We start from the raw sequence: 13,831 nt of genomic DNA, 5'->3' as shown, positions 1-13,831 counted from the left end.
CTGTACAATGCAGGGCTGGACTGATTTAAAAGGAGTCCATCAAAGTTACTTTATGAAATAAATTAACCTGTGTTTGAACTTGGGATTGTGTGCTGGCATGGGGTTTGGGGCTCAGTGGCGCACCCAAGAGGTCACAGTGCCTGTGACATCATGGTAGGTATATTATGTAAGATGGCTGCACAGTTAAAATGCTGTTTATGCTTTATAACAAAATAAAGGCATGACGTCATGGCAAAATGTATTGCTTTTAGGTGTGATGTTTGTGTGAATATTCTGTTTTCATATCTAGTTTGGTTAAGATCTTTGAGTTTAGTGATTTCCTAAAAACCTAAAGAATGGTCTGTTGACCTTTTGTTATATTTGACTACCCTTCTCTAACATTCATAGTAATCTAATAAATTTTATTCAACCAGACTTTATTGAAAGCTGCCAATAAACACAACTAACTTAAATTTTCATGACACTTTCAAAACTTCAAAATCTTACGTATTTAAACCATGTAGGCTCAAACAGGTGAAGGGGATTGGTTCAAAGTAACTAGTGGGGTTTCAACATCTGTTTAGTGATTCATCTCCTTACCTCTTGAATTCCTCCCTGTCTCCAGCTTGCATCAGGGCCACAATGGTGTTTGTGACTGAAGTGCCAATGTTGGAGCCCATGATGATTGGGATGGCAGAGTTGACGTCAAGCACTGTGGAAAGAGAGGCAGGTCATGGTGTTTAAACAGTTGCATGGAGATGGCAAGCAACACCAACTCATCAAATCACCACCTATAGTATCTATCTATCTATCTATCTATCTATCTATCTATCTATCTATCTATCTATCTATCTATCTATCTATCATGTAGTGCCCTTTATATCTATCTATCTATCTATCTATCTATCTATCTATCTATCTATCTATCTATCTATCTATCTATCTATCTATCTATCTATTATATAGTGCATATCTATCTATCTATCTATCTATCTATCTATCATGTAGTGCCCTTCATATCTATCTATCTATCTATCTATCTATCTATCTATCTATCTATCTATCTATCTATCTATCATGTAGTGCCCTTCTATCTATCTATCTATCTATCTATCTATCTATCTATCTATTATATAGTGCATATCTATCTATCTATCTATCTATCTATCTATCTATCTATCTATCTATCTATCTATCTATCTATCTATTATATAGTGCATATCTATCTATCTATCTATCTATCTATCTATCTATCTATCATGTAGTGCATTTCACATCTATCTATCTATCTATCTATCTATCTATCTATCTATCTATCTATCTATCTATCATCTTATAGTGCTCTTCACATCTATCTATCTATCTATCTATCTATCTATCTATCTATCTATATCTATCTATCTATCTCTATCAGTGCCCTTCATATCTATCTATCTATCTATCTATCTATCTATCTATCTATCTATCTATCTATTATATAGTGCATATCTATCTATCTATCTATCTATCTATCTATCTATCTATCTATCTATCTATCATGTAGTGCCTTTATATCTATCTATCTATCTATCTATCTATCTATCTATCTATCTATCTATCTATCTATCTATCTATCTATATATCTATCTATCTATCTATCTATATCTATCTATCTATCTATCTATCTATCTATCTATCTATTATCTATCTATCTATCTATCTATCTATCTATCTATCTATCTATCTATCTATTATCTATGCCTATCATATCTATCTATCTATCTATCTGCGTATAGACAAGGTTAAGACTCACATCCAGAGGATACCATGCTGACGATGATAGATGTCGAGGTGCTGGAGCTTTGCACCAATACAGTGACTAGGATACCCACCACCAGCCCAGCAACTGGGTTGGACAGGATGGCATTATCTTTAAAGATGTCTCCTGCTACTTTGCCTGTAAAAAGAGGACAGAGAAGTCAATGTAATAAGCATTAGGGGCAACACAGCAGCTGCAACTCATCTTCTCAATTCCATGAGCAGTTTTGCAGATCTGCTCTAATAGCTTTTCTTTATTCCTGTCTTGTGACACACAGATGGGGTCAGTCAAAAATGCAAAAAAAAGTACAGTGTCTATAAATAAAATAATAATAAAACATTCACATTGTATTCTAATGCAATTGTGAATTTAATTTGGCTCTTTTTTCCTGCTGACAGCCTTATTTAGTCGGCTTGGATCCTGTTTCAGCTGAAAACACTTTTACATTAGATGTGTTGAATCACTTTAAGAAGTAAAATTCAAACTTCACAACTATTAAAATATCATAACAGGACAAATTAACTTCCACCACTGACATCACTTCACTACCCGGACCCCGTCTCTTCCTGCCAGAAATGCTCAAAGCAGGATGCTCCACCATCTTTGTTAGTTGTGTTTTGAACTCACAACTCTCTTCGTCATTGTCTTGTCCTCCTCTTATAATATATACTATACAATGTAAAAAAGTAAGTACACCCAATGAAATGTATTTTCTTTTGTAACATATGTGGACATGCAGTATCAAGATTTAATCTTCATTTAAACAGCATCTTTAGATACAACTGATATTTGATAGCAAACGCCAGGCCACATTTACATTTTGTAGTCCATTGTGTAATGGAAATGATGATAAATTCAAATTCAGCATGTGGAGAAGTTAAGTCCACCCTTCCATGTATGACTACCTCAAATACCTGAGGTTAGACTCCGGTGCAAATGATGAGACCCTCACTCGAGAGGACCTTGTCGGACACCACCTTATTTAAACTGATAAGTAGCTGAATTCGTGGGTAGTGCGGTCTGCTGTTTCACTCTGTTGCTCACGCACAAGCCCATGTTGATTGCACAGTTTCATTCGGACAGAAAACCCTAAGGAGGCTCTGAGTGTTCATTTTGATCTTGTGACAGTCATGTTGTCATTAAAAAGCTGCAATAAACGCACATGTTACTATGGGCAGCAATGTTCTATGATAAAACAATATTTAAATGGGTAGTCCTAAAAATATGCCCACAGTAGGCCAGAGTATTAAAGCCACACTACATGGTCCAGTACACAAAAACAGTGTATAGTCAGTGCCCGTTGAAGTCCATTTGGAGCTCTAGGCGGGGTGGCAAGTCATCGTCCCTCATTGTCCATAGCAGGTAGTCAGGATTAATAGACTTCGATGGCCTGTGTCCCTCTCAATGTCTGGAGCGCACACTCCTTCAGTAGCACAGATGATGCCCCTTTGTGTATATAGCATGGAGTTTAATGGAGCGCATGCCCATTAACTTTCATAAATGACAACACTTAGATGCAGTGGGCTGGCGCCCTGCCTGGGGTTTGTTCCTGCCTTGCGCCCTGTGCTGGCTAGGATTGGCTCCAGCAGACCCCCGTTACCCTGTGTTAGGATATAGCGGGTTGGATAATGACTGACTGACAACACTTAGATGATGGCACCCTCGATGGCCTGCCATATGTTGTCTAATGTATACAGTAGCAGGTGTGAGGGATGGCCGGGATGTCCTCAGTCGGCCAGGACAAGAGGAGATGGCATGCACAGGGCATTATCTTGCCCAGAACACTAGATGGCAGCACCACAGGGCATCATGGGAGTTGAAGTTTGTCTGCTCAGCCCAGTTGGATTTCCCCTCACCCTGATGTACTTCCAGGCCATGCTAACATATCACCGGAAGTACTCCCGGGTGCAGCATAAAAGGAGCCCACTGCCTTCATTCCGGCAGCCAGAGTAGGGAGGTGGAGGACAAAGCTTGCTGGAGGGGAAGTGGAGGCTGAAGGACACAAAGAACGAAAGAAGAAAAGTGTGTTTATTGTGCTTATAGTATTGTGCTTGGTGCTGCTCTGGTGGGAAACGATTTGGGAAGCGTTACCCACTGAAATAAAGCCATGTGTGTTGTGCTGAACTCGTGTCCACGTCGGTTGGTGTCAGGTTTAGGGAGCTGGTGTGCCCCCTGGAGGGATCTTTATTAAAGTCCCACACTTCTGGACTCTGTATTTACATCACTATCCTCTTTGTATAAAATGTGATTGGTAATTTTCAATTCCTTTTTATAGCATGAGGGACGGTGCAAATCCTCAAAGATGCAGTCAGAGCACACCCAGTGCTTCAGTGACGTTTGAAGCTTTGGATGTCATCAGTCACGTGGTAATAAAGCGTCAACACAGTGGGCTTCATTAAAGATGTACGCGCTTTAAAGCCTCAGTGGCTAACTTCCTGCAGCTAGTATTTATTCTAAAAATGTACATTTATTTGTTAAGAAAAAGCAAACAAGAGGTGATGTTAACTATTTTTACTATATTTTATATTTGCACCCTTACTAGCAAACAATTAAAATAGCTGGAGACTCACACAGATACCCCTGTGGTGTGAGAGGGCATCAGGTAGGACCCCCTATGTCTGCTTCTTCCAGGAGTGCTTCAAGAGGCCTTTTTTTATATTTTAACAAAATTGAAACACAACAATTGTTTTTTAATCGAGTACCTCCGGCCAACTGGAATGCTGAGCTGAGAACATCAAGGGAGCAGACAAACATGTAGAGGAAGAGGAACATCATTGGAACCTTCATGAATGAGATGACTTTTGATTTCATTCCATCATTTTCTTCTCTTCTTGGCTCTAGAAAAATGAGGCAGAAATGTCAAGATGTTTTAGACCGCTGTTTTTACATTTTTTGGCACAGATAGAAATGTAGAATATTTTAATTAGGTTTATGTATAAAACAACTACATACACATATTTGATTAGCCAGTTGTTAACCTGTTTGTGACATCTCACCTTTCACTTTGGGTAGCCTTTGGGACACCTTGGCTGAATGAGGCTCAAGCTCAAAGCGGTCCAGGTTGGAAATCAAATCCCCTGTAGACCCAGGGCAGCAATATCCATGATCGATGGTTGCCACACCTGGCAAGTGGTATGGCTTTGTCCCGTGAATCCTGATGCCTGAAACTGCAGGACAAGGTGATTAAAAGACTTAAACAGCTGCCACTGTGCCATACTGTACAGCAGGAGTCATCATGCAGACTTTGGATATTTGGGAGCAGCTGCTTTTATTTTATTTTAATCAGATCTGTACATCTGTTCAGAGTCTCAGGGCAGCTGGAGCCTGTCTTAGCAATCATCAGGAGCAAGGCTGGAGCAACGCCTAATCAGACAACATCTCTATGTACAGGTGATAGAACAGAAATACAGCTTATGGACAGATAGACAGAGAGATATACAATATGCATATAAATATATACAAACAAGTGTGTGCATATAAATATATATGCATATACAGTTAGATCCATAAATATTTGGAGAGAGACAACTTTTTTCTAATTTTGGTTCTGTACATTACCACAATGAATTTTAAACGAAACAACTCAGATGCAGTTGAAGTGCAGACTTTCAGCTTTAATTCAGTGGGTGAACAAAAAGATGAGGGAACTAAAATATTTTTGTAACACAATCCCTTCATTTCAGGGGCTCAAAAGTAATTGGACAATTGCATCAAAGGCTATTTCATGGGCAGGTGTGTTCAAGTCCGTCGTGATGTCATTATCAGTTAAGCAGATAAAAGGCCTGGAGTTGATCTGAGGTGTGGTGCTTGCATGTGGAAGATTTTGCTGTGAACAGACAACATGCGGTCAAAGGAGCTCTCCATGCAGGTGAAAGAAGCCGTCCTTAAGCTGTGAAAACAGAAAAAACCCATCCGAGAAATTGCTACAATATTACGAGTGGCAAAATCTACAGTTTGGTACATCCTGAGAAAGAAAGCAAGCACTGGTGAACTCAGCAACACAAAAAGACCTGGACGTCCACAGAAGACAACAGTGGTGGATGATCACAGAATCATTTCCATGGTGAAGAGAAACCCCTTCACAACAGCCAACAAGTGAACAACACTCTCCAGGGGGTCGGCATCTCGATATCCAAGTCTACCATAAAGAGAAGACTGCATGAAAGTAAATACAGAGGGTGCACTGCAAGGTGCAAGCCACTCATAAGCCTCAAGAATAGAAAGGCTAGATTGGACTTTGCTAAAGAACATCTAAAAAGCCAGCACAGTTCTGGAAAAACATTCTTTGGACAGATGAAACCAAGATCAACCTCTACCAGAATGATGGCAAGAAAAAAGTATGGAGAAGGTGTGGAACAGCTCGTCATCCAAAGCACACCACATCATCTGTAAAACACGGTGGAGTCAGGCAGTGTGATGGCTGCCAGTGGCACTGGGACACTAGTGTCTATTGATGATGTGACACAGGACAGAAGCAGACAAGTGAATTCTGAGGTGTTCAGAGACAGACTGCCTGCTCAAATGCAGCTAAATGAGTCAAATTGATGAGGTGGCGTTTCATGATACAGATGGACAATGACCCAAAACACACAGCCAAAGCAAACCAGGAGTTTATTAAAGCAAAGAAGTGTAAAATTCTAGAATGGCCAAGTCAGTCACCTGATCTTAACCCAACTGAGCAGGCATTTCACTTGTTGAAGACTAAACTTCAGACAGAAAGACCCACAAACAAACAGAAACTGCAGTAAAGGCCTGGCAGAACATTAAAAAGGAGGAAACCCAGCATCTGATGATGTCCAGGAGTTCAAGACTTCAGGCTGCCATTGCCAGCAAAGGGTTTTCAACCAAGTATTAGAAATGAACATTTTATTTCCAATTATTTAATTTGTCCAATTACTTTTGAGCCCCTGAAATAAAGGGATTGTGTTAAAAAATACTTTAGTTCCCAAATCTTTTTGTTCACCCACTAAATTAAAGCTGAAAGTCTGCACTTCAACTGCATCGGAGTTGTTTCATTTAAAATTCATTGTGGTCATGTACAGAACCAAAATTAGAAAAAAGTTGTCTCTGTCCAAATATTTATGGACCTAACTGTATATATATATATACAGTATATATATATAAAGACAGAGAGATAGATGCATCTGTATATATCAGTGGATTCAGTGCCTATTCAGACCCCTTCACTTTCTGCACACTTTATGTTGTATATTTAATCTTCAAATCTCCAAATTGACAAAGTGAACACATGTTTTCAGAAAGGTTTGCTGATTTATGAACAATCAAGAACTGAAATCTGTCATTTCTGTAAGTATTCAGACCCTTTGCTGTGGCACTGCAAATTATGGTTCGGTACCCCCTTGTTTGCTTTAATTCTCCTTGAGAAGTTTCTAGAACTTGATTGGAGTCCACCTGTGGTAAACCAAACTGATTTCACATTGTCCTGTAAGGCACACTGCTCTGTACAGAAGGTCCCACAATTCACACTGCATGTCAGGACGAAAACTAAACCATGAAGTCCATGGGACTCTCTGCAGACCTCCGTGATCAAACTACGGGGAGGCACAGATCAGAGCAATGGGGATAAAACCTTTTCTAAAACTTTGAGTGTTCCATGGAGCCCAGATGAAGATGATTGAAACCACCAGGACTATTCCTAGAATTGGCCGTCCAGCCAAATTAAGTAACCAGGCACAGAGAGCCTTGGTGAGAGAGGTGACCAAAATCCCAAATGTCACTCTAACAGAGCTTCAGAAGTTCCCTTCTGAGACAGGAGAACCTGTTGGAAAGATGACCATCTCAGTAGCACTCCATCATCCAGGGGTTTATGGTAGAGTGATTAGATTGGTGCCACTCTTAAGAAAAGGTTTACCAGAAAGCCTTTAAAGGACTCTGAGAAGTGAGGAGAAAGATTATCAGGTCTGATGAGGCAGCACTTGATCTCTTTAGGCAGAAATCCAAGCACTGTGTCTGGTGAAGATGTGGCACTGCTCACCACCGGCCTAATGCCTACTAGTGAAGCACGTGGTGGCAGCATCACACTATTGGGGTGGTTCTCAGGGGGCAGGGAGACTGGTCAGAATGAAAGGAAAGACAAATTCATTCAGATACAGAGAGGTCCTTGAGGAAAGTCTGCTTCAGAGTGCACACCTCCTCAGACTGGCAAAATCCTGAAGCATACAGCCATGACAACACTGGAGTGGCATTGAGACAAGTCTCTGCAGTCTAAAACTCCATAGAACATCCAAGGAGAGATCTGAAAATGATGATTTCAAGACAGCTGGAGAGGACCTACCAGGAATGGGATAAACTGACCAGATCCAGGTGTGTGAAACTTGTAGAGACTTACCAAGAAAACTCCAAGCTGGAATTGCAGCTGTTGTGTGCTCAGAGAAGGCACACGGAGTTTCAGGAAGGCAGAATCCAGTTTTATTGCGTGATGCATACACAGACCCAAATCATGTAAAATGAGCCATTAGCAAAATCAGGGTGCTTACAGTTATTACAATTCTTATCACTTATGCAAGATACTCTCCTCCTTCTAGCTCTTCCCATCATTACCTAATGTCCATCACTTGACCGAAACTGCCATCATTACTTCATACCATGTGCAGGAGTCCGAAACGTATTTATCTATCGACTCCCACCAGTAAGTCAGAAGATAAGTTATTGGGCCAGAGGTTGGGGCAGCTGCGCCCTAAAACAATAACGCTGTTTCTTCTAAACTACATTTTTCTTGACTTGTCAGGGAGGCAGAGGCCCAGCCACTGCCACTGGAAGCCAACAGCTTATCTGGTTTTCTCTCATGGCCGAAGCCTTAATGGCTGCATTTCTAATAACAATGGCTTATTTAGCCCACTCAAAGTACACAATGTCCTGAACTGAAGTTTTTAAGCTTAGCAGCAACATATTTGGTGGTTTGTAGCTGCAAAGAGGAAAATAATAAAATATGTAGGTGTGGGCTTTCTATAGTTTATCCCATACTATACTAGCGTGCATTAGGACATAATACTTATTTTCATGTAGTGTGCGCTTGGTGTGTGTGTGCCCTGCGGTGGGCTGGTGCCCTGCCCGGGGTTTGTTCCTGCCTTGTGCCCTGTGCTGGCTGGGATTGGCTCCAGCAGACCCCTGTGACTCTGTGTTAGGATATAGCGGGTTGGATAATGGCTGACTGACTGACTTATGATCCTCTTTGAATATATGCAAATCATCAACTTTACAAATATTCTTTTCTACATTTCCCCCCTTAACCCCAAATCAGCCAAAGGGGCTTCTACAAACTACTAAATGAAGGGTCTGAATTCTTCTTGGACAGAAAGGTTTCAGTTTTTGATCTTGTAAACTTTTACAAAGACACATTTTCACTTTGTCATTATGGGCTGTTGAGAGTAGATTGATGAGCAAAAACAGCAAAATGTATTTGTTTAAAATGAAAATCTACAGCACAACAAAGTGTGCCAGAAAGTGAAAGGGTCTGACTACTCAAAGTACAACAGATTTTAGTAACGGCAACGAGAAAAAAACGAAAGCTTGAACAATCATGAAAAGGAACATGAGAACACCACAGGCGAGACGATCATTTAGTAATGTCTAGGAAGACATAGATAGATAGATAGATAGATAGATAGATAGATAGATAGATAGATAGATAGATAGATAGATAGATAGATAGATATGAAAGGCACTATATAATAGATAGATAGATAGATAGATAGATAGATAGATAGATAGATAGATAGATAGATAGATAGATATGAAAGGCACTATATAATAGATAGATAGATAGATAGATAGATAGATAGATAGATAGATAGATAGATAGATAGATAGATAGATAGATATGAAAGGCACTATATAATAGATAGATAGATAGATAGATAGATAGATAGATAGATAGATAGATAGATAGATAGATAGATAGATAGAAAGGCACTATATAATAGATAGATAGATAGATAGATAGATAGATGTGAAAGGCACTATATAATAGATAGATAGATATACAGTACCTTCCCAAATAAGTCATCCATCCATCCATTATCCAACCAGCTATATCCTAACTACAGGGTCACGGGGGTCTGTTGGAGCCAATCCCAGCCAACACAGGGTGCAAGGCAGGAAACAACCCCATCCAGGGCACCAGCCCACCGCAGGGCACACACACACACACCCACACACACCAAGCACACACTAGGGACAATTTAGGATCGCCAATGCACCTAACCTGCATGTCTTTGGACTGTGGGAGGAAACCGGAGCACCCGGAGGAAACCCACGCAGGGAGGACCTGGGAAGCAAAAACCGGTCTCCTAACTGCAAGGTGGTAGCGCTAACCTCTGCGCCACCGTGCCACCCACCAAATGAGTCATTTAAAGCATAACATTATCAAGTGTAAATATTAATGCCACCTCTTGCGTACGTGTATTATAACTCCACGAGTTTTATGCCTGTGAAGCGCCTCAGACCTCTCTTTGTAGCGTAGGCCGCACTCTCTCTGTCTTGTCACCATCAGCCCAATGAGCTCCTGATTGCGTCAAAGCTCTTTGTTTAGCAGGATCGATTCATTTTAAAACGCACTTTAGGTGAGTCAGCACAAGTTCATCTGACAAAACATTATTGTTTTTCGAATTGCTAGGCATTATCCTTTAGGAGAATTTGTTTTTCCTCAGTAATGGCAGTTCCTCAGCTTTTGGTGGCAGCTGTCACCACACACTCCTCGACACAAAGGCTGATTGACTTTGCAGTAAACTCAATTCAGCATTAACACAGTTAAGTACATCACAGCCTGTGTGGAACTCATTCAGCACTTCGAGGAGTAGCAAATAACGCGTAACGGAATAAAAGTGATTTACTGCCTGCAATGAGTTATTTAGGGATTACCTGAAAATGAAAGCTTTCTGAACGACGTGTCAATTCCAAACAGGCCAGTCCGTGAAATATTAATATGGACTATCATCAAAACAAAGGCTTTGAGAAAAAATTACCACATACCGTAAAACCACCAGTTACAGTACACACACACACAAGACAAGAATAAAAGGAATGATTGGAGTTACCATGTCGGCCGGCCAGTGGGCTGGCGGCTATCTTATGAAGGACCACCGGCCTCTGCGCAGACAGATGTGGACTGGACAGGGCAGGAGACGTGCGAGAAGCCATCGTGTCTCCACTCGACAAGGCGGCAGAAAGTCAGAAAGAGCGACGGGACAGCAACCTTCTCCTAGATTGAGAGATAATCGGACAGGCTCCATGGCCATTTTTATACCGGGCTTAAAAGTAGCAAAGTCTGAGAGACGTACGCCACGTTTTAGTACTTATTAACGAAAAGTGTTACTCGGGCTGCGGCTCGTTAATGGATAATCGCCTCACCTTCTTCATGTATGCATTTATTTACAGCACAGAAGGTTTCTATTTATATGCGTCTTTGTTTAATTGATATTAGATCTATTGCTACATTTCCTTGTTTTTTTTTTTTTTTTTTCGGTTAGAATCTCTCCATCCGTATCCATGGCTGTGTGTCGACCCATTTATGTGTGCTTGTCTCTTCATTTACTGGCACATAACAGACGTGGTCAGCTGAATTGTGACTGGGATGCCCTCAAAGTCATCAGTTCGCCCACAAATGCGCCTACAAACATCAGATTTACTACTGAGCACACAGTGCCAACCGTGCCCCCCATAATGTTTGAGACAAACACACATCTTTCCTTGATCTGCCCCTCTGCTCCACAGTTTAAAATCACAAATCAAACAATTCAGACTTAGTGATTAAAGTGCACATTGCAGATTCTCATTTGCAGACATTTCGGTCACACGCCACTTTATATCTACATTGTCCCCCATTTCAGGGCACCATAATGTTTGTGACACAGCAATGGCAGGTCTATTAAAGCCGTTGTCATATAGTGGTGTGAAAAACTATTTGCCCCTTCCTGATTTCTTATTCTTTTGCATGTTTGTCACACAAAATGTTTCTGATCATCAAACACATTTAACCATTAGTCAAATATAACACAAGTAAACACAAAATGCAGTTTTTAAATGATGGTTTTATTATTTAGGAGAAAAAATCCAAACCTACATGGCCCTGTGTGAAAAAGTAATTGCCCCTGAACCTAATAACTGGTTGGGCCACCCTTAGCAGCAATAACTGCAATCAAGCGCTTATGTATAACTTGCAATGAGTCTTTTACAGCTCTGGAGGAATTTTGGCCCACTCATCTTTGCAGAATTGTTGTAATTCAGCTTTATTTGAGGGTTTTCTAGCATGAACCGCCTTTTAAGGTCATGCCATAGCATCTCAATTGATTCAGGTCAGGACTTTGACTAGGCCACCCAAAGTCTTCATTTTGTTTTTCTTCAGCCATTCAGAGGTGGATTTGCTGGTGTGTTTTGGGTCATTGTCCTGTTGCAGCACCCAAGATCGCTTCAGCTTGAGTTGACGAACAGATGGCCGGACATTCTCCTTCAGGATTTTTGGTAGACAGTAGAATTCATGGTTCCATCTATCACAGCAAGCCTTCCAGGTCCTGAAGCAGCAAAACAACCCCAGACCATCACACTACCACCACCATATTTTACTGTTGGTATGATGTTCTTTTCTGAAATGCTGTGTTCCTTTTACGCCAGATGTAACGGGACATTTGCCTTCCAAAAAGTTCAACTTTTGTCTCATCAGTCCACAAGGTATTTTCCCAAAAGTCTTGGCAATCATTGAGATGTTTTTTAGCAAAATTGAGACGAGCCCTAATGTTCTTTTGCTTAACAGTGGTTTGCGCCTTGAAATCTGCCATGCAGGCCGTTTTGCCCAGTCTCTTTCTTATGGTGGAGTCGTGAACACTGACCTTAATTGAGGCAAGTGAGGCCTGCAGTTCTTAGACGTTGTCCTGGGGTCTTTGTGACCTCTCGGATGAGTCGCTCTGCGCTCTTGGGGTAATTTTGGTCGCCCGCCACTCCTGGGAAGGTTCAACACTGTTCCATGTTTTTGCCATTTGTGGATAATGGCTCTCACTGTGGGTCACTGGAGTCCCAAAGCTTTAGAAATGGCTTTATAACCTTTACCAGACTGATAGATCTCAATTACTTCTGTTCTCATTTGTTCCTGAATTTCTTTGGATCTTGGCATGATGTCTAGCTTTTGAGGTGCTTTTGGTCTACTTCTCTGTGTCAGGCAGCTCCTATTTAAGGGATTTCTTGATTGAAACAGGTGTGGCAGTAATCAGGCCTGGGGTGGCTACGGAAATTGAACTCAGGTGTGATACACCACAGTTAGGTTATTTTTAACAAGGGGCAATTACTTTTCACACAGGGCCATGTAGGTTTGGATTTTTTTTTCTCCCTAAATAATAAAAACCATCATTTAAAAACTGCATTTTGTGTTTACTTGTGTTATATTTGACTAATGGTTAAATGTGTTTGATGATCAGAAACATTTTGTGTGACAAACATGCAAAAGAATAAGAAATCAGGAAGGGGGCAAATAGTTTTTCACACCACTGTATTTAGTTCTATGTGGCATATCCCTCACATTAAATGACTGCTTGAAGTCTGCGGTTCATTGACATCAGCAGGTGGTGAGGCTCTGCAAAGCCTCTAATGTGGCCATCTTCAGCTCTGGCTTGTTTTGGAGGGCTTGTCTCCTTAAGTTTTTTCCCCAGCATATGGTAGGCCTGCTCAGTTGGATTTAAATTGGGCGACTGACTTGGCCATTGAAGAATTTCCCATTTTTCAGCTCTGATAAACTCCTGTGTTGCCTCAGCAGTCTGTTTGGCTCATTATCTTGTTGTGGGATGAAGTGCCGTCCAGTGAGTTTGGAGGCCTTTACTCGAACTTGAGCTGATTAGATGTTTCTACACACCTCAGAATTCATTGTGCCACTGCCATCAGCAGTGAAGAGAAGTGTGCCAGGACCTGTGGCAGCCATACATGACCAAGCCATAACACCCCCAGCACCATGTTTAACACATGAGGTGGTCTGCTTGGGATCTCTCCACACTTTGTTCTCATCATCACTCTTATCAGGTTCATCTTCGTCTCATCTGTCCACAAGACCTT

The 13,831-nt window shown here is 41.0% G+C and overlaps 1 protein-coding gene across 1 annotated transcript in view; it reads right to left on the bottom strand.

Annotated features, from left to right (window-relative positions):
- slc34a1b (solute carrier family 34 member 1b) overlaps window positions 1–10,989 on the bottom strand; it is a 41,129-nt gene extending 30,140 nt beyond the window's left edge. Inside the window, exons 1-5 of the mRNA XM_039774919.1 lie at window positions 10,834–10,989; window positions 4,774–4,944; window positions 4,480–4,614; window positions 1,772–1,915; window positions 580–691 (exon numbers count right to left, since the gene is read on the bottom strand). Coding sequence (XP_039630853.1) covers window positions 580–691; window positions 1,772–1,915; window positions 4,480–4,614; window positions 4,774–4,944; window positions 10,834–10,936 — 665 coding nt within the window. The 5' untranslated portion in view covers window positions 10,937–10,989. The remainder of the gene's footprint in view (window positions 1–579; window positions 692–1,771; window positions 1,916–4,479; window positions 4,615–4,773; window positions 4,945–10,833) is intronic.
- Between the last annotated feature and the right edge of the window lie 2,842 nt (window positions 10,990–13,831).

The sequence above is a fragment of the Polypterus senegalus genome, chromosome 13 (genome assembly GCF_016835505.1).
Source record: "Polypterus senegalus isolate Bchr_013 chromosome 13, ASM1683550v1, whole genome shotgun sequence".
Lineage (NCBI taxonomy): Eukaryota > Metazoa > Chordata > Cladistia > Polypteriformes > Polypteridae > Polypterus > Polypterus senegalus.
Note: the sequence above shows the minus strand (reverse complement) of the source record. Positions and strands in the feature narration are given on the sequence as shown.